This window comes from Typopeltis vanoorti, chromosome 16 (assembly GCF_054136105.1).
Source record: "Typopeltis vanoorti isolate ZY-2024b chromosome 16, IOZ_Tvanoo_1.0, whole genome shotgun sequence".
Classification (NCBI taxonomy): domain Eukaryota; kingdom Metazoa; phylum Arthropoda; class Arachnida; order Uropygi; family Thelyphonidae; genus Typopeltis; species Typopeltis vanoorti.
This window is the reverse complement of record NC_143564.1, coordinates 74,575,262-74,594,598: the sequence shown is the minus strand read 5'-3', so window position 1 is coordinate 74,594,598 and position 19,337 is coordinate 74,575,262. Positions and strand designations below refer to the sequence as shown.

Here is a 19,337-nt window from a genome sequence, read left to right as displayed (position 1 = left end):
GAATAAACAAAAGTCCATTCTGTTGATGATTTTCAGACATACTCATCAGGAAAATGTATCTAATTCAAAATGCTTAAAGCACACTAAACAGATTCCCTTATTGAGCAACAATTTCTTCAGACACATTTTTAAATACTAATTCAAGGGCAAGCTATAAATTATATAAGATCTTTTATCCATCAGAGCAACTACATTCATCTAGGAGTATGTGCAGTTTGTAGATGAGCAGTCAAAGGCCAAGCAATGATCATTTGTGTTAATAGCTCTTTTTATCAATTCATCCCTATTGTATTGTAGCAATAAATGTATAACCTTTGCTCTGATTCTCTCTTCTTTTTCACTTCTCAGTAACTTGCTCATAAAAAATCTGTACATGCAAAAACTTTCACTTTCTCCAATGGCATTCTAAGATTAGACAGAATTGATCTTCCAATGCCCAGATCACTATATTTGTTTGTTTATTTTATTCGATCACATATGAAAGTTTTTTGTCCCCTTTTCATAGTTGCAAATCAGTCTTCAGCTCTTTGACTTAACAAACTCACAAGTAAACAAAGCACAGTACATCCATATCATAAGGCATAGATATGGATAGACAAAATAATAATAATTAATTGTAAGAGAGAGGGTTAAGGAGCTTTCCCAGAAATAGGATAACCACAAATCATCAATTCAATTGGGACAGGGACAACAGCACTGTTTCATAGCTCTCATTGTATAATCATTCTATAATGAAACTGCTTTTACAGGACTTCATTCTTTTTCCAGTGAATCTTATGTTTACAACCAACATGTTTTACAAGAAAAGATCATTATGGTCCATGGAATTAAATGCTATTTTGATGCTACTGGAAAGAAGCAACTGCAGATCTATTGTAATGGCTAAAGTAAGATAAACCACATATAGCAAGGGGATCAGATTACCACCAGGAAAAGCTAATGTTGAAGTTACTGCTGAACACATTTTAAGACAAATGGTCTTCAACTGGCTTTTAGTCCTACCCATAAGATTTGCTCATGTCATTCTAGGTTCTATAAATGAATGAAAATGTTCCATTGGTTTCCTTAATGTTTACTGGATTGCACCTTGCACATATAGTGTATATTACTCTGACTGATCTGGTAGATCTACAGCTGTAAGTCTTAGGCAATGTTTTTTTTTTTTTTTTTTTGGGGGGGGGGGGGTAGAAAACAACGGTACACTGTAGTGCATGAATATCAAACAGTGATGATGTTTGACATATGGATGCAATGCATTTAGAAATTCGCAGTATGCAGAATGCAGAGATTTAAGGATTGAGGACGCAGAGATTTTGGCTGGTACAAATGATTTAACAAGGTAACAAGTGTGGTAAGTGAGAAGACATGAAAGAGTTCCAAGTGCATGGAAAAAAGAAGAGTGAGAAAGTAAAAGCTGTGAGTCTGTTGCCACAATATGATAGAGACAAGCTGAGATGAAGAGATGATAGTGAATTCCTCCTGTACAATCTGTGCATTTAGTCAGTGCACAGATTGTAGAGGAGAAATGGTGTGTAGTTTGTGAATCTGTGGAGTGAATTTGAGGGAAAAGAAGAATTTTATACAGGGTGGATGGATTTGCTATCAACAGTCTCGAGAAAGTGTTGTTCCATGAGCATTCGAAAGTACAAAGTCAGGAAAACTGGAATGTTTAGGGGAGGATGCAAGATGCAGATGAGCATGGGTCCAGGCAAACTAGAGGTTAATAAGTGGGAGAATGATCACATGATGCAAAATGTAGCACCACAGGTTAACTTTTAGTCAGCTAAGTAACAGAAAGTGTAATGAAAGTTTGTGTGATGGAGAGGTATTGTAGTTTATGTATACTAATGCAAGAAAATAAGGTTGAGGAGTTTTGGGCATTGGTTGGCATGACTTGTAAAAGTCGTGCTAACCATTGTCTCACTAATGCCTATAATTTGGCAAAAGTTATTGGCATTAGTGAGACATTGTTGAATGAGAATGATATAGTCATAGGGATATAATGCAAGGGATATGGTGTCTTCAGAAAGGACAGAAGGAACAGGATAGGGGGATGGGTTTTGCTACTGGTAGCAGAGGAATGAAAGCCAAAAAGAGTAGAAATGCATCGAGGGGGGGGGGGGATTCAGAAAGCAATTCATTTGAGGCTATCTGGTGTGAGATAGAGGTCAACAGGACTAAATATGTAACTGACTACTGCTATAATCCAGAGGATATACAGGAGGATGTAGATACATGCACTTGCAAATTAGCATGATGAGTAAAAGTTGAGTAATTATTATGGGGGAATTTCAACTATGGGGACATAGAGTGGGAGGAGGATTGGTTATAGGCAGAAAAGAAAATGGAACTTATACAGCTTCTGAGGGATAATTATCTGAGACAACATATAATGGAGGAGACTTGAGGTTCTAGAGTGCAGGATCTGATCATCTCTCCCTCTACTTGGAGAAAGTGATCATGTAGTCTTGACCTAGGAGACTGCCAGACATACAGAATTTTTCAGAGAAGAGATATATGTGTGGAATTACAAAGCAAGTGATTATCATAAGCTGAGGAAAGAGCTTTAAGCAGGGCAATGGCATGAGAATTTGCAGGGGAGAGATGTTATTGTTGTTGTATCTGAGATGGCCAAGTGGTGTTTGAAGAAAGCAGTATCTGAATGTATATCTAGAGTCAGAAGGATAAATCAGGTAGTAGTTAGATGGATGAATAGCTTCATTAAGCAGGAGTTGCATACAAAGAAAAGGTTGTAAGAGATCATGAAGAAACAGGTGATCAACATGCCCAAATGGACATACTGATCACCTGTTGCTGACATGCTGACTTATACTGAGCAGTATAAGGTGCAGGTAAGATTTATAACCAGTAAACTGAGGGAAAGTTAGCTGATGGGGCCAAAAGAAACCCTAATGAGCATTTTCATCATGTTTCAAGTAAAAGGATAAATGACTACAGAAGGATGACTTTAAAAAGTGCTGATAGTGAGGAGGTAACAGAACCAAATCAAATAGTTGAATTAATGATTGAGCAATTTGCAGGGGAGTACCATCTAGGTGGTGACATCAATGTCATGTGATATTGAGATGGAGATGCCTAAAATATTGCAGATGGCATATTGGCTGATGCATTATAAAAATGAAAAAGGGAATTATCAGCTCCTATGACCAAGCTGTTTAATAATTTAAGCTTCAGTAATAGGAAGATGCCAATGGAGTGGAAAGAAGGCAAAACAATCCCATTGCATAAAGTTGGCTCCAAGACAGAAGTAGAAAATTAGAGGCCAATCAGCATCTCAGGAGTGGTGGTTAATGTAATGGAGCAATTGATAAAAGACAGAATTCAGGACTGGATGGATAGGAATATGATATTCTTGTAGGTAGGAAACCAGGAAACTGATATTCTTGCCTTAGTAATTTGCTTACTTTTTATAATAAATTGACAATGCAGTTCAATAAGGGAAATTGCCATTTAGTGATATTGCTAGACTTTGCAAAAGTATTTGACAAGATTCCACATAGAACTGTATTGCATAAATTGGAGCAAATGGGGATAGATATGAATCTGGTGATCTGGATTAGAGGGTGGCTGATACAGATATCAAAGAGTGGTTTATGGAGGAGCTAATTCAAGGAGAAGACAAGTGACTAGTGGTGTACCACAGGACTCAGTACTTGGAAATATTCAGTTTTTTGCTAACATTGCTAAAATGAGAAGAGCAATGGTAAATGAAGGTGATGTAGAGATCCTGCAGGAAGACTTAAAGAGACAAGCAGTATGGACAAAGGTACGTGGGCTATTCAATAAGTAATAAGACTAATTTTACTGTGGCGAAACCACTCATCACAATATTAATTTCTGTGGAATAATGAAATGTTGCTGTATGTATTAACAAAAGAGGTTGATAGATGGCGTATACGGGCTGATGTGCCAGAGTGTCATGTGACTAAACGCAACTGCTCATCGGCGCGCCTACGAGGCGAGACCAGTCTTCGAAATGGAAGCATCCTTGGAACAGCGTTATGCGATTAAATTTTGTGTGCATTTGCAAAAATTGGCATCGGACACTTTTAACATGATATGCAAAGCTTTCCACAATGAAGCAATGTCGAGGGCAAGTGTTTTTTGCTGGCATAAAACTTTTAAGGAAGGAAGGCAAAATGTGGAAGATCTTGAACGTGAGGGAAGATCTTCAACGTCCATCACAGAGACAATGATCAACACAGCAGCGATTATCATCAAACACATCAAAAGGAAGCATCCATTGCTGAAGAATGGCTTCTTATTGCACCACAATAATGCAAAGCCACATATTGCTGGTTGTGTAGTGGACGTTTTGCAGAAGAACAACATAGATATCCTACCACACCCTACATACAGTCCTGATCTCACACCGTGCAATTTCTGGCTGTTTCCTCAGCTCAAGAAACCACTAAGAGGCCACCATTTCGAAAGCAACAAAGCACGTGTAAAAGCTGCGGGGGTGGTTTTGAAAGAACTCTCAAAAAACCGACTCTCACATGTGTTTAAGAAGTGGACGTAACATTGGAACAAATGCATCGAGTCTCACAGTAGTTACTTCGAAAAAGACCATGTAAATGATGACGATTAAAGGTAATCTGTTTTCTGTATAAATATAGTCTTATTACTTATTGAACAGCCTACATAAATGCCAGTTTAATGTGGACAAGTGCAAAGTGAGGCACTTCAGAAAGAGATCAGAAGCTGTGTACTATATTAGTGAAACTGAGCTGCAAGAAACTGATGAGGCCAAGGACTTGGGTGTGATTATGGACAGCGTGTTGAAGTTTAGAGGGCATATTGCAAAGGTAGCCAAAACAGCACATCAGAAATGTAGTGTTGAATAACACACAAGCAGGGATTAGAGAGATTATTGTCCCATATACAGGCTTTAAAAAGATCACAGATCTGGACTACTGGATTACGTGGTGAAGTAGTTGTGGAGAGGATTCAGAGGCAAGTGAGAAAGATTGTGACAGGTCTGAGGAATGTTTCATACAAGAGTAGATTGAAAGTTTGTTGACCTTTCAGCTGATAGATGAAAAAGCAGTGACATGATAGAAAATGAGAGAAAAGTGCATGATAAATAGAGAAAATTAGTAAAAATTTAACTACAAAGGCTGTGTCAAAGACTGTTTTTTTTTGTTTTTTGTTGGATGCTGATACAACAGATTCCATGCTGTTGTATCAGCATCCAACAGCATGGAATCACTGACATAAATGAATGGCAAAGTTGCTGGACCATTGATCAGAAAAATTATTTCTGTGCAAATTATAATTACCTAAATTATCAAATATATATATTTTTTCTTCAATCAGGGTTTTTTTTTTGTTGTTGTTGTCGTCGTTGTTGGGGTATAACTAATTTTTAACAGTTGAGATACAATTCTGTTCCCTCCCACCCTACTTCTAGGCACTGCTTCAGTTAGTGGATTACAATGGTTTTGTTTTGATATTCATTACATAAATGAATGCAAAGAACTGTTGCAGTGGAAAAGATAACAGGCATGAAGATTTCTAAGAAATCAGCAATGAATGAAGTGTCTGTTTTGACAGAAGTAGACAGCTGCTATCTTTAAGATAAAAACATTATCATGTTTTCACTGTGAACTAACAATATAGGTAAATACCTTTTAAATTTTCTTTTCATATTCTTTAAATCTCCAATTTTTCCTGCTAGCAAAGAATGAGTACTGGCACATATACAGGGTGGCCATAAAATAACTTTCCCTCTTTGGAGACATCTGTAGCTAAAATCAATAAACAGAATGAGACAAAATTTTATATTGAGACTTTTGAAGGCATGGGGAGATGATTTCCACGAAAAAAAGATTTAGTACCAAAAGTCGCCAATATGGGGAAATTTTGGTGCTGGTGGAGCCGAAAGCAGTAAAATATTTGCAGTAAATGCAGGTAAAAAGGATTATGCAAATTTTACTGCGTGTACATGACAGCAGCACCACCAATTCCACTTAAAAAGGGATTGGGAATGTTCAGGCAGTTACTCAAATGACTGACGAACTGTGCTCAATATGCGTCCCACCTTGCCTCAGCATACTTTACTTGTTAAGTTGTTTTACCTTAAACAGCGCAATACCATAGCAGCCCTTTGGGAATTTAGAAGGCTTCATAACCTGCATACAGGTCCTATGTCAGCTGTAGTACTGAGAGCTATGATTAAGAAGTTTGAAGAAACTGGATCACTAGGAAGTTAGACCTGGCAGAGGATTGAAAGCAGTGCAAGAAGAGACAGTAACAGACATTGCTACTACGGTGTTCGATGACACAGGGACCAGTACTGGTCCAAGTGCTCATGCCATAGCTCGCAAACTTGATATGGCTTATGGTACAGTCTGGAAAATCTTACAGAAAATGCTTCACTTCTATCCGTATAAGATCAGTCGTGTGCAAGCACTAAGTACCGCAGATTATGATAAGCACATTACCTTCATGCTAACGTTTCTTGCCCGAATGGAGGTCGACAATGACTGCCTTGGAGAATATTGTGGAGTAATGAGGCTCATTTTTATCTGAATGGGTCGGTCAACATTCAGATAAAAACTGCAGAATTTGGGCATCTGAACATCCCCAAGCGGCCGTTTACACCATTGAAATGTTATTATTCCATTTTATCTGCCTTTAATGTAATTATCTGCTTGTTTTTGGCTCCACTAGGGCCAAAATTTTTACTATTGGCAACTTTTGGTACTAAATTTTTTTTTTCACAGAAACCATCTCCCCATGCCTCAATATAAAATTTGGTTTCATTCCATTTATTGGTTTTAGCTACAGATGCCTCCAAAGAGGGAAATTTATTTTATGGTAACCCTGTATTTTTTTACAAAAAGCATTGGTCTTAAGTAATACCAAAATTACATTAAACACTATGAATTGCATAATGCACTATCAGTTCTAAATACTAGGATATATACTGCTAAAAGACTAAAGTGTATGTATCAGGCTATACTTTAGTCTTTTACACAGTGCCTATCTTCAATCCTACATATGCATTTATTCTGAGATGCGACTTTCACTGTTTTCCCTAGTTCTTCTCCGAAAACAACAGGATTTGTACAATTCGGCATAATCCTAGCTGGCAAGACATTTCATTTTGTCATACCATTATGTTTGTTTCTGGTTTAAGTAAACAGAATGCAATTTGGCTGACTAAATCCCAAACTGCCAGCCAATCCTCGTTTGTTTGGCATCCATTGGATACATACTAATAGAGCACACCATGAAGGTGAGAACTAGACATTAGTACAGAAGCCCCTCAATTCAGTTCATTGCATTCCATAAAGGCTATGCAAAGTTTTCTTCTGGTTAACTATCACTGACCCTGAAGAGATCCCTCCATCATACCGATATTAATTACAAATATATAAAGAATTATAAAATTTGATGTGAGTGAGTGAGATTGTGATGGCACATTTTAACATCTCATGTGAAAAAGTCTTAGGAATGGTGCAACATTTAGCTTATTTAAATATGTAGTCTCTTGTTTGGCTGCAAATGCTGCAATTTCCCTTTTGTATAGATATTATGAATGAGAAGGAAGTAGAAGCTCTGAGCAAAAATTAATGTGTCATATTTAATCTTTTGGAATAACTATAAAACAATAAAATTACATGATAACTACAGTAATAAACTTTAATAAAATTACAGATATTCGGTACCGAAAATAACAGTACATCATGATGTGCAGTACATCATCAGCATGTATAAAAACAAGCAAATCAAAGAACAGGAATGCAAGGTACATACAACAATTGGTTTACCAATTAAAAATGGTTGTCGTGTGCTAGAAATTAATGTTAATATTAATAAATAACAAAATTATTTTTGATGTTTACATAAAATAAGAATCTCCCAAACTTTTGGAGGAGACAATTGTTATTCAGGTTAGGCCAATGTAAAAAAAAGGCTTCACAACTTTCTATGAAAAGGCATTCATATTTAAAACTGTTTCTATAGAGAAGACAGCCACAGGATACTTTATTTAGTGTCAATACTATGCTGTGCCAGACTAGACATTTGAAGTTTCACATATTCAGTGTAGTGCTGATGTTCATTCATTTTTCCCCCCCCCACAGAACAGCTTTCTCTGCTCAAAGTATGTCAAATTACATTCACAACAATGTGATTGTCCTTATCGGACAACCAATAAGACCAATTGAATTGTACTGACTGTCTCCCCTATAGAAATACTAAATTTCTTTCACATTTATTAACTGCCGAAATTGGATGAGCCACATAATTCTTCAAGAATTCCACACATTTCTTGAAAAAAATCAAGGTTATTCAAATACAAGAGTCAGATATGTTACTCAGCTTTGATATTGTTTCTCTATTTACCAACACTCTTATCTGTCACTATTAGTTTACTATATGATAAATTCCCTCCTGACGTTGAGAAGATTTTTGAATTTGTTATAATTAGGATAACTGGAAAAACAAGATCGACACACAGATTGAAGGGTCATGGATAGCCCTCTGTCTTGGACTTTGGCAAACTATTTTTTCAACCATTTGGATGATGCCTTGTTCTCATCAATTCATCCCCCTTCCTCTTTGGTTTCATTACATCAATTTCATTTTTACTATTTAGCCTCATTCTGAAAATGAACTTAACACTTTCCTACATCAGATCAACAGCTTTCACCAATGAATTCAATTTCTAGGAAAAAAGAAAACTTTCTTACTCACACAGCCTCTGGTATACTTTGTCAACCATCATCATCAAATTCCTGCCATGTACCCTAAAGAGGTGTACAGGATATGATAGTACTACATGAAAAAAATTACATCATTACTAACTTCCTATCTACAATTTTCCTCCAAATCAGTCTGTCACTTGTCAAGACCCCAACATTACCAGATCTTATATTTCTATCGTCTAAGGCACTTTGTACCATATCAATCCACCTATATCTTGGTCTTCCTCTGGGTCATTTTCCTGCCAACCTGGCAGAGAACACTTGTTTTGCTAATCTTTCTTTGCCCATTCTGATTAAGAGACAATACCACCTGAGATTAGCTCTGCTAATGCATTCCTGGATGCTGACAATGTCAATGCTGTTCACCCCTATAATCTTTCTCAGCACTCACAAATCTGCAGTCTCTAGTCTTTGGTCAAGTGTTTTACTTCTGACCTAGCTCTCAGATCCATAAGTTAAAACTGGTTTGAACACCGTCTTGTTCAAAGACAGTGTTCAAACACAGCTAATTTAGTGTTCCAACTAATTTCTCTCTTATTCCATATAAATTTATTCAATTGACTTCCCACCATACCAGCTTTGCTGATTCTGTTGTCTATTTCTATTTAATTTACCATCTTCACTAAAAATCGTGCCTAAGTAGCTGAAATGTTTTACTTGTTCCACTTGTACTCCAGTCATAACACAGTTGACATTCTCAATGATTCTGCCTATTTTCATTGTCTTTGTTTTTTTATTGCTGACCTTCATACCATATCTACTACAACAGCTATTCAATTTAGTCAGAGAATCTTGCAGACTTGTAGCAGATTTATTTAGAAGTATAACATTATCTGCATAAAGCAAAGAGCTGACATTAACATTTCCAATTTTGATATCATGTTTAATACCACTTTCCTTCATAATGTGATCCATATAAATAATGAATAACAGAGGGGATAACGTACATCCTTGTCTCACACCAGATTCAACATTAAACCATCTTCCTGTACTTCCTTCAATTTCTGCTGACTTACAACTCAAATAAATACTAAGTATTGCTTGATATAATGCCCCATTGACACCATATAACTGTAGTGCATTGAATAGCTTCTCTCTTGGCACCTTGTCATATGCCTTTTCCAAATCGACAAAACTTAAATACAGATCTCTGTTACATTCCCATGCTTTCTCGACTATTTGTCATAAAATGAAGATCTGATCCTGACAGCCTCTATTTGGTCTGAATCCAGCTTGTTCTTCACCAAGCTTTTCTTCCACAATTCTTCTCAACCGTTTCTCAAGTATACTTGCATAGATCTTGCCAGGAACACTCAGTAGGGAAAAACCTCTGTAATTCTCACATTCAGCTTTATTTCCCTTTTTATATATGGGTACTATGAGAGCTCTACTTCAATCATCAGGAATTCGTCCCTCTGTCCAGACTCTCTGAACTATGCAGTGCAGCCACTGCAAGACTCTTATACCACCATACTTATTTCTGGTCAAATATCATCTACTCCTGCTGCCTTTCCACATTTCAAGCCTTTGATGGCTTTTTCTACCTCAAGTATGGATATGTATTCCTGATTGCATGCCTGGTCAGTGTTTTTTTACCACTGTGCTGTCATCACTGCTTGTTTCATTTAGCAGTTTTTCAAAGTAATTACTCCATACTTGAAGGATATCTTTTTCTCCCATTTTCATGTCACCTTTATCATCTCTAACTCCTTTTACAGCACTCTTTCCTCCATTCCTAAGTTTCTTCTACAACCTCCAGAATATTTTGCCATCTTCTTGATATTAATTTTTTATATTCTTGCCAAAGTCCTCCCGTGACTTTTGTTTACCTAGTTTTACATAGTGTTTAACATTCTTGCATTTGTTTCTGTATTCTCTAAGAGCACAAGCTGACTTATTGGACAGGAACTTTTGATATGCTTTCTTCTTTTTCTTCACTGCCTGTCTAACTTCCTGTGTCCACCAGGGAGTTCTGATTTTTTTTATCCTTGCAGACAACCTCGCCACATGCCTCTCTGGCAGAATCAATCAATGTTTTCTTCAGAGTTTGCCACTGAATCTCCAAGGTTTGATTCCTGTTCTCAAACTCTTTCCTTTTTTCTTCAATAATCTTTGTGTATTTTAGTCTACAGTTCACATCTGACAGCTGCTCAACTTTTATTCGCTTTAAAACTTTCTTACATGTTATTCTTTTCAATATGAAATTCAATTTTATCCTGCTCAAGACTAAATAGTGATCACTTCCAATTCCAAATCCCCTGTACACCCTGGTGTCCTGCACCAGGGAGAAAATATCACTATCAACAATAACATAGTCAATGAGACTTTTCTTATTCCTTGCCTCTTCTCTCCATGTGAATTTATGCACATTTTTATGTTGGAACATGGTGTTAGTAATAACCAGTCCATGTCCTGAGCAGAAATCCAACAAATATTTGCCATTATTATTAGCTTTGCTCTTTTCTCCAAATTTTCCCAAAATATTTTTGTATATCTCACAATCATTTCATACTCTGCTATTGAGATCCCCAACAAGGACCAACTTTTCCTTTTTCATTGTGTCAGTTGCTTTTTCTGAAGCGTCAAAAAATTCCTCCACTTCTACCTTAGTAGAGCCTTCTGTGGGACCATAGGCACAAATAAGTCTCATTGTCCCGTTTCCCATTCTCATATTTGCCCACATTACTCTACTTGAGACTGACTGCCATTCAAGAAGATTAGCCTTGTATTTTGTGTTAAATACTATGGCTACTCCTTCTTTTCGTTGATTGTCATTGCCTGAATATAACATTTTGTATTTAATGCTCATAAAGATCTCACCAGTTTGTCTTTTTTGTTTCAGTCACCGCTATTATGTCGATCTGGTACTTAACTAATTCATCAGTTAGCTCCATTTCTTTGCCATTCATGCTTCTTATGTTGATAGTACCGATCTTTAACTCTTGTAATGTTGAGTTGGGGTTTGTTTCCAGATTTGTTCGAGTAGCTGACTTTTCGCTATTCGCCCTGCTTCCCTGGCGAAAACAATGGGGGCCTTGTTTAACCAGGCGACGCTGATTGGTTTAACCAATCATCAACCAGTGTATCAGAAACCTACCCTTACTGGCAGATACATTCATCCATTCATCAAAAGTCTGCAAAACACACCTCTCAAAAAATCAAGTCAATAATTAATAGAGCAAATGATACATGCTCCTCTCCCTCAAACATACAAAAAGAACTTCTATCAGAACTTTAATGGCATTAAATAGTTACAATCTACATCAAATCCAAAAGATAATTGACTCCTATATTCCAACACCTAAGGATTCACAGAAAATCGTAGAGTTCCAATTCCTTATATTTCTCGTATCTCTGAACTATACTGATAGAATTTTGAAGAAGTGTCACCTTAGTCCTTCATGTTTTCATATAAACAAGATTTCTCATCTGTTACCATCTACAAAAGATAATGTCCCCTTTATTATTAGCTGTTGTTTACTAGATCTGTTATGAATGTAATGTGACACATTTTAGGCAGATAGGCCGTTTTCTGTGGAAAAAAGAATTAATGAACATCAATACTACATTGAATAAATGAAACTTCAAAAGTCTGGTCTGGCAAAGCATAGTATTGACACTAAATACAGTATACTGTGGAATGAAGCTCACTTTCTCAATAGAAGCAGTTTTAAATATGAATGACTTCTCAAATTTCTTTTTGAAAGTTGTGAAGCCATTTGACATCAGTCTAACCTGAATTGAAATATATGTCTAATTCTCTCTCTCTACATTTAAGAACCTTACAGTGGACATAAGATGTTAAAGAAGCAATCCTGGATAGAAAAAAGAAAGCATACCAAAAGTTCCTAGCAAATAAGTTGGCAAATGCTCTAAAAGAATACAGAGAAAAATGTAAGAGAGCTATGTGTAAAAATAGCTAAACAAAGTCATGGGAAAACTATGGTGTGAATATAGAAAATAAATATCAAAAAGGTCAAAAACATTCTAAGGGTTATTGAAACATCCTAGAAATGAAAGAAATGGTACTACAAAAGGAATCAAAGATGACAAAAGCGACATGAAAACTGAAGATATGGATATCCTATATGTCTGAAGTAATTACTTTGAAATTAAATGGAAAACAGTGACAGATCACTAGTAGAAATTTTAAGAAGGAATGCAAACAGGAGGAAATATCAATATTTTAGGTAAAAACAACAAAATGTTAAAACGTGGAAAGAGTGGATGATATTTGATCAAAAATACTCAAATATGAAGGTATAAAATTTTTGCAGTGGCTACACTGCATAATTCAGAGGGACTGGTCAGAAGGTCAAATTCTAGATGCTGGGAAGGGGGGAGGAGTAGAGCCCTTCTGGTTCCTATCTACAAAAAAGAGAATAAAGCAGAAGGTCAAAATTACAGACGAATTTTTATACTTAGTGTTCTGGTTAAGATGTAATAATAGCAGAGTTATTGAGTGAACACTTTTCCAATCTATCACCCAAGTGAAGATATCTCTGTACCAGCAATAATAACTAATGTGAGAATTGAAGTTAATAAATCAGAGGTACTTAGTATATTGAAGAGTTTAAATGCAAACGCTGCTGTAGGTTTAGATGGAATATCAGTACACATGTTGCATGAATGTGCAAAGGAATTGTCAATGCCTCTTACTTAGTTATTTAACTTAAGTTTGAACTCTGGTGTGGTCGCTAGGGAATGGAAGGAATGCAAAGTAGTTCCTTTGCATAAAGTTGGCTCTAAGACTGCGGCACTTAAATTACAGATGAATCACCGTAGTGGTGGTAAAAGTATTGGAAAAGTTGGATAAAGACAGAATTTAAGAATGGGCAGATCAGGATATGACACTCCACAGGTGCCAACATGGTTTTGTTAAAGGTCGATCCTGCCTTTAACAAATTTATTAACTTTTTATAATAGAATTACATCTGAGTTGGACAAAGAAAATATGTAATCCAGAAGTACACAGTTATACTTCTGGATTTTGTTAAGGCTTTTGACAGGATACCTGGAATACTATCCTGTTGTGCAAATTGGAGCATATGGGGATATGGATTAGGGAAGGGCTCAGGAAGAGATACCAGAAAGCGGTGTATGGAGGAGCAGAGTCCAGGATGAGGCAGGTGATCAGTGTTGTACCTCAGGGCTCTGTGTTTGGGCCATTATTGTTTAATTTGTACATAAATAATATAGAAAATGGCTTAAAGGGAGATATTCAGTTGTTTGCCGATGATGCAAAGTTGGGTAGTACAATAAAAAATCAAGCTGATGTTGAGATTTTGCAGGAGGATTTAAATAAGCTGGCAAAATGGGAAAAAGGTAATAAATGCCAGTTCAGTATGGAAAAGTGTAGTTATGCATTTTGGTATTAAAAGATTACCAGCTTTGTACTACATTGATGGAACGATACTCCAAGAGATTGATAAGGCTAGGGAATTGGGGGTGTTGGTGGATAGGGAGATGAAGTTCAGAGGACACATTGCTAAGTTGTCCAAGATTGCAGATAGGATTATTTGATTATTGGAGAACACACTAACATCCAGAGATAAAGAGGTTATTATTCCCTTTATAAGGCGTCGATACTTCCGCATATGGATTATTGTGTTTAAGTCTGGTTATCTGGATTACTTGGAGATGAGGAGGTTGTGGAGAGGGTTCAGAGGAGAGTGACTAAGTTGGTGAGTGATGTAAAAAATTGATAGATTGAGAGCTTGTAGATCGCAGGGGTTGGTTGATAGGCAGAGAAGAGGGGATATGACAGAAACATTTTAATTACTAACAGGTTTTTATAAGATTGATGCAGGGGAAATATTTCAGTTGTGTGATAGTGATGGAAGAACAAGAGGTCATCCCTGGAAATTAAGGAAAAGTGTGGTTAACAAGGGTGTGAGAATGAGTTTTTTCGCCTGGAGGGTGGTGAATGAGTGGAATGCATTGCCTGACTTCGTCTGTAAATGAATTCAAGAAGAGATATGATAGATATCATTTTGATATCTATATCATTTTGGGTCTCCAGCAATGCTACTGGCTCCATGGAGATACCTGTAATAATAATAATAAGATTTATGCAAGTATATTTGAAAAAAAAAGTTGAGAAAAATTGTGGACGAAAAAGTTGGAGAAGAACAAGCTGGGTTCAGGCAACTTTACAATAACAGTTGAAAAATCATGGGAATGTGACAGGGATGTTTACTAAGTTTTATAAATCTGGAAAAGGCATATAACAAGTGCCCAGAAAAAAAACTTTTCAAACCACAATATATGGAGTAAATGGAACATTATACAGTGCAAGACATAGTCCATATATTTAAGTTGTAAGTCAGCAGTTCGAACTGAAGGAAATGCAGATGATTTGATGTAAATTCAGATATAAAACAATGACACACATTATCTCCACTCTTAATTAACCACTATGTGGACAACAAATTGAATAAATTTATATAAAAGAGAAATTAGCCAAAACAACATACTAGTAGTATATAAGACAGTGGTTAAATGAGTTTTAAGTTATGGATTTCAAAGATGGGGTTATTAATGAAACACTTGATCAAAGATTTTAGAACCACAGATATCTGAGTTCTGAAAAAAAAAATCAGGGGCCTAACCAGATGTCATCAATAGTAGAATCATATTAAAAATGAAGATATTAAGAAGGTGCTTGGCATTGTTTGCATTTAAAAATGTGTGAGTAAAGGATCAGTCTTTGGTGGGTATGGTCACAAAACAGAATGGGAGAAGAAGGTTTAGAAAAACAGGTGTTTCATGCCAGGATGTCAGGAAAGAGATCCAGAGGAAGAGCAAAATCAAGGTGGATTGATTCAGTCAGAAGTGCCGTTGAAGCATGGAATGTTAGATATAACAATACTGGAGTGATGCCAAGTAATAGACTAATTTGAAGGAAAACTGTTGATAGGAGATTAATAATAATGTAAACTAACTCATGTAGTGCTGTCATAGTAGTCTCAACACCCCTTGAGAGTACATATCATGAAATTAATGATTGGTAGGATAGAATGCATTACTAGAATATGTGGACCTCCGGCAATCAACCTTGCATTTCCAAATGCACTTGATGGAAAAGAAGATGATCATTAGATTTTATTTTAAATGATAAGATTACCTTGTAAAGGAAGCATCTTAACGGAGAATTCTTCCAACAGTGAAAGAGATGAGATGAGGTCTAACTCTTGACAGATGCTTTCAGGAGGATCTTCAATGAGTTCTAAACATTCTCTGTCAACAGAAGAATATAGACTATATTTGTTCAGTTATGGTATATTGTATATAAAAGAAGCTGTAAGTCAACTAGAGTCATCTGCATTGATAAGAGATTAGAACTTTACAAATACAATGTATATCTGACTGAAATGGCATTTTATAACATTTTGATCCAGTTATAATGCACAAACAAAGAACACTAAACAATAAGATTCAATTACTTCAAAAATTGTGGTTGAATTAATATTTTTTGTGCTCACAGCAATATGCTGGACCAGAACTTCCCAAAACATGAAAAACTGTCCATGCACAAGCATATGTCAGGGTCATAAATTTTACAAAACTAATGGATGTGTGTTCATTTTTCTATACTGACTATTACTATCTCTATCTGTAGAAATAGTTACATGGAATAAAGCATGAAATTAGTAAATGAATAATAAAATTAAATCATTTTATTTATAATAATTTAAAATAATTTTTACAGAAAAAAATATAACTATAGCATCTTATATTTATTCACAAGTGTTTTCACAATTATACTAAATATGATGGATAAAAAAAACACAAGTTTTCAGTAATTATTTGAAAATGTAAGTATAACACACCAATCAAGTGTCTGATTTCTACTATTAGAAACTTTGCATTTCACAGTACAAACTTTCATTTTCCATCATTTCAATGATGACTTGTACAGAAATGAAACAAAACCCATTCTGTTCGTGATATAGCTGCATAAATTACCATGATGGCACACGTTCTACATGTTTGCATAATTTGTGCAAATTCTGCTATTTGGAATGGAAAGAAGCTTTCCATTTCATAGTAAAAACTTTCATTTGACACAAACTTCTTGGTAAATAAATCATGATATATATTCTTTCTGCTAAAGTTGCTTAAGAGTCAGAGCTAGACAACTGGTAGAAGACGTCCACATAGCCTCTAAGGAATGCAGAGAAATGACGGACATGAAACCTAATGTTTAATCTTCACATTGTGCATCCCAATACCAGGTACCATAGGTACTGAATGAACAAGGATTGTCCGGAAATCTGGTATGTAGCTGACTAAATTATACTGTACTTTCCTACTGGTTTAAACTAGAAATAAACATGATGGTACAACATGATGAGATTCCATGCTGACTGACAATCTCCCACTTAAACATGACTCTCACTCATAGTTTACATCAGGTTGGACAGATAAACGTTGACAAACACAATGTAACAAAAACTGAAGAGAGGAACCATCAACATAAGAGTATCAGTTGAAACTGAACTTGTGGAAGAACTGGAAAAGTGCCACATAGACATAATTAGTGTCACTGCGACAAAGGAGATTAAAACGGATGATGTTATATTAAATAATAAATATAAGATGTTGTATCAAAGCAATAATGATCAAGGAAAGAAAGGAGCAGCCATAGCATTCGACAGGCTATAATAAAACAAACACTTCTTGACTAGAAAGCAATAAACTTCAAAATAGATCACCAGACAATCAATTTATTTATTCATATGGAGTTTCCTCCCTTTTCTCCCCCCATCCCTACTGGGGCGAGTTGAGCCCCCTCATGGGGGGGTTAAGTATTTATGGCTGTAGATCTGTATGTGTTCACGGGGCCAGTTTGCCTGCTTGCGGTATGAAACCCCAGATAAACTGGGGGGGGGCTGCTGTCCATGCCCAAGACTGGCTAACTTGGCTATGGCTGAGAAAGATCCTTAAGCTCCTCACATACATCGGCAATGGGAATCGAACCCAGGACACTCCTTCCCCAGGCATATGGTTGCGAAGCACAAAGCCACTAGGCTAACCGCGCAGACAACAGACAATGAAACTTATTGTACCGATGGTCTCACAGAGAAGGTTCTCCTAAGGAAGAAGTGAAGGAATTTTTTGAGTCATCACAGAGGACAGTTGACATAAAGAAAACAGAAAGGCAGGTCCTTGTTAAAAGTAGGAAATGAATCCCAGGCATATAGAAATGTTTTAAGAAAATTTGGAGGAAAAAAGCAAGGCTAATAATAAGGACTAAATACCTGCTGGATTTCTTTTCAGGATATAATCTAAGTCATTACTAACACCATGTTCCAGCATAAAGATAGACACAAGTTGACAAGGAGAGAAGATATAAGAAACAAAAGAAGCCTCGCTGACTATACTATTGTTGGTAGTGTCTTCATGCTGGTTCAGGATACAAGAGTATACAGCAGATTTGAGATTTGAAGTGCCTATCACTTAGTGTTTTAAGTAGGATAAAAGTGAACATCACACTGAAAAGAACAGTATGTAAGAAAAGTGTTGTTTTTTTTTTCCAAAAAAAAAAACAGTGAGTAGCTTTTAGGTCAATTTCAGATGCGACTACACAAACATCATTCAAGAAAAAATGGCCACTAAATTTGCCTTTTTAGTGAAGCAAGCATTCACTGATTCAGCTAAGCAGGGATGTGGTAGTAAAGTTGACTGCAAAGATAGGAAAAGAACACCATGATGAACACAGGAAGTAAAAGAGTAGTCATGGAAAAGAGGAGAGAAAACTAAACATTGCTAGCAAATATGTTGGTAGATGAATAAATCTACCTAAAAGAATACAGAGAAAAAAATGTAAGCCAGCTAAGCAATGTGTAAAAGTAGCTAAACAAAGTCACAGGAAGACTTTGTTAAGAATATAGAAGATAAATATCAGGAAGGTGGCAAGATGTTCTGGAAGCTATTGAGAAATTAAGGAAATAGAATGTAAAAAAAAAAACTTAGAAATGGAAAAAAAGAATACTATGAAGAGTACTTGGAATCCACAAAGATAAAATAATATAAAATTGAAAATATTCTAGCTGTCTGGAGTATTTAATTTGATGACTGTTAAATGAAATAAACAGTATCAGGGCAGTACTAGAAAATATGCAAGAGGAAGACAAACAAGAGTACATATCAATACTTCAAGAAGAAAAAAAGATATCAAAAGACTGAAAAGTGGAAAAGTAGAAGTAAATGACATTCAACCAGAAAAGCTGAAATACAGATATAAATATAGTCCCACTGTATAATTCAGAAGACCTGATCAGAAGGTCAATTTCCAGATGATTGAGCCAGAGTTCTCATAGTTCACGCCTATAAGAAGGGGAATAAAAATGAATATGAGAATTACAGAGGAATTTCTTGGCTAAATGTTTTGAAGTGAGATTCATGCAATCATATTTGCAAAGAAGATAACAAATCTTCCGGAGGAATGTGGAGAAATCTGGAGAACAAGAAGCCTGGTTGAAGCCAAACAAAGGTTGTTAAGATCAGATTTTCACCTTATAGCAAACAGTTGAGAGACTGTGGGAATATGATAACGAATTTTGTTTAATTTTTGTAGACATGGAAAAGGCATAT

At 36.0% G+C, this 19,337-nt stretch overlaps 1 protein-coding gene across 1 annotated transcript in view; it reads right to left on the bottom strand.

Moving 5' to 3' along the window:
- Nucleotides 1-19,337, bottom strand: part of LOC150098133 (NBAS subunit of NRZ tethering complex-like) — a 1,063,858-nt gene that overhangs the window by 434,088 nt on the left and 610,433 nt on the right. The window contains exon 32 of the mRNA XM_090406267.1: nucleotides 15,865-15,977. Within this exon, the coding sequence (XP_090262393.1) occupies nucleotides 15,865-15,977 (113 nt within the window). The remainder of the gene's footprint in view (nucleotides 1-15,864; nucleotides 15,978-19,337) is intronic.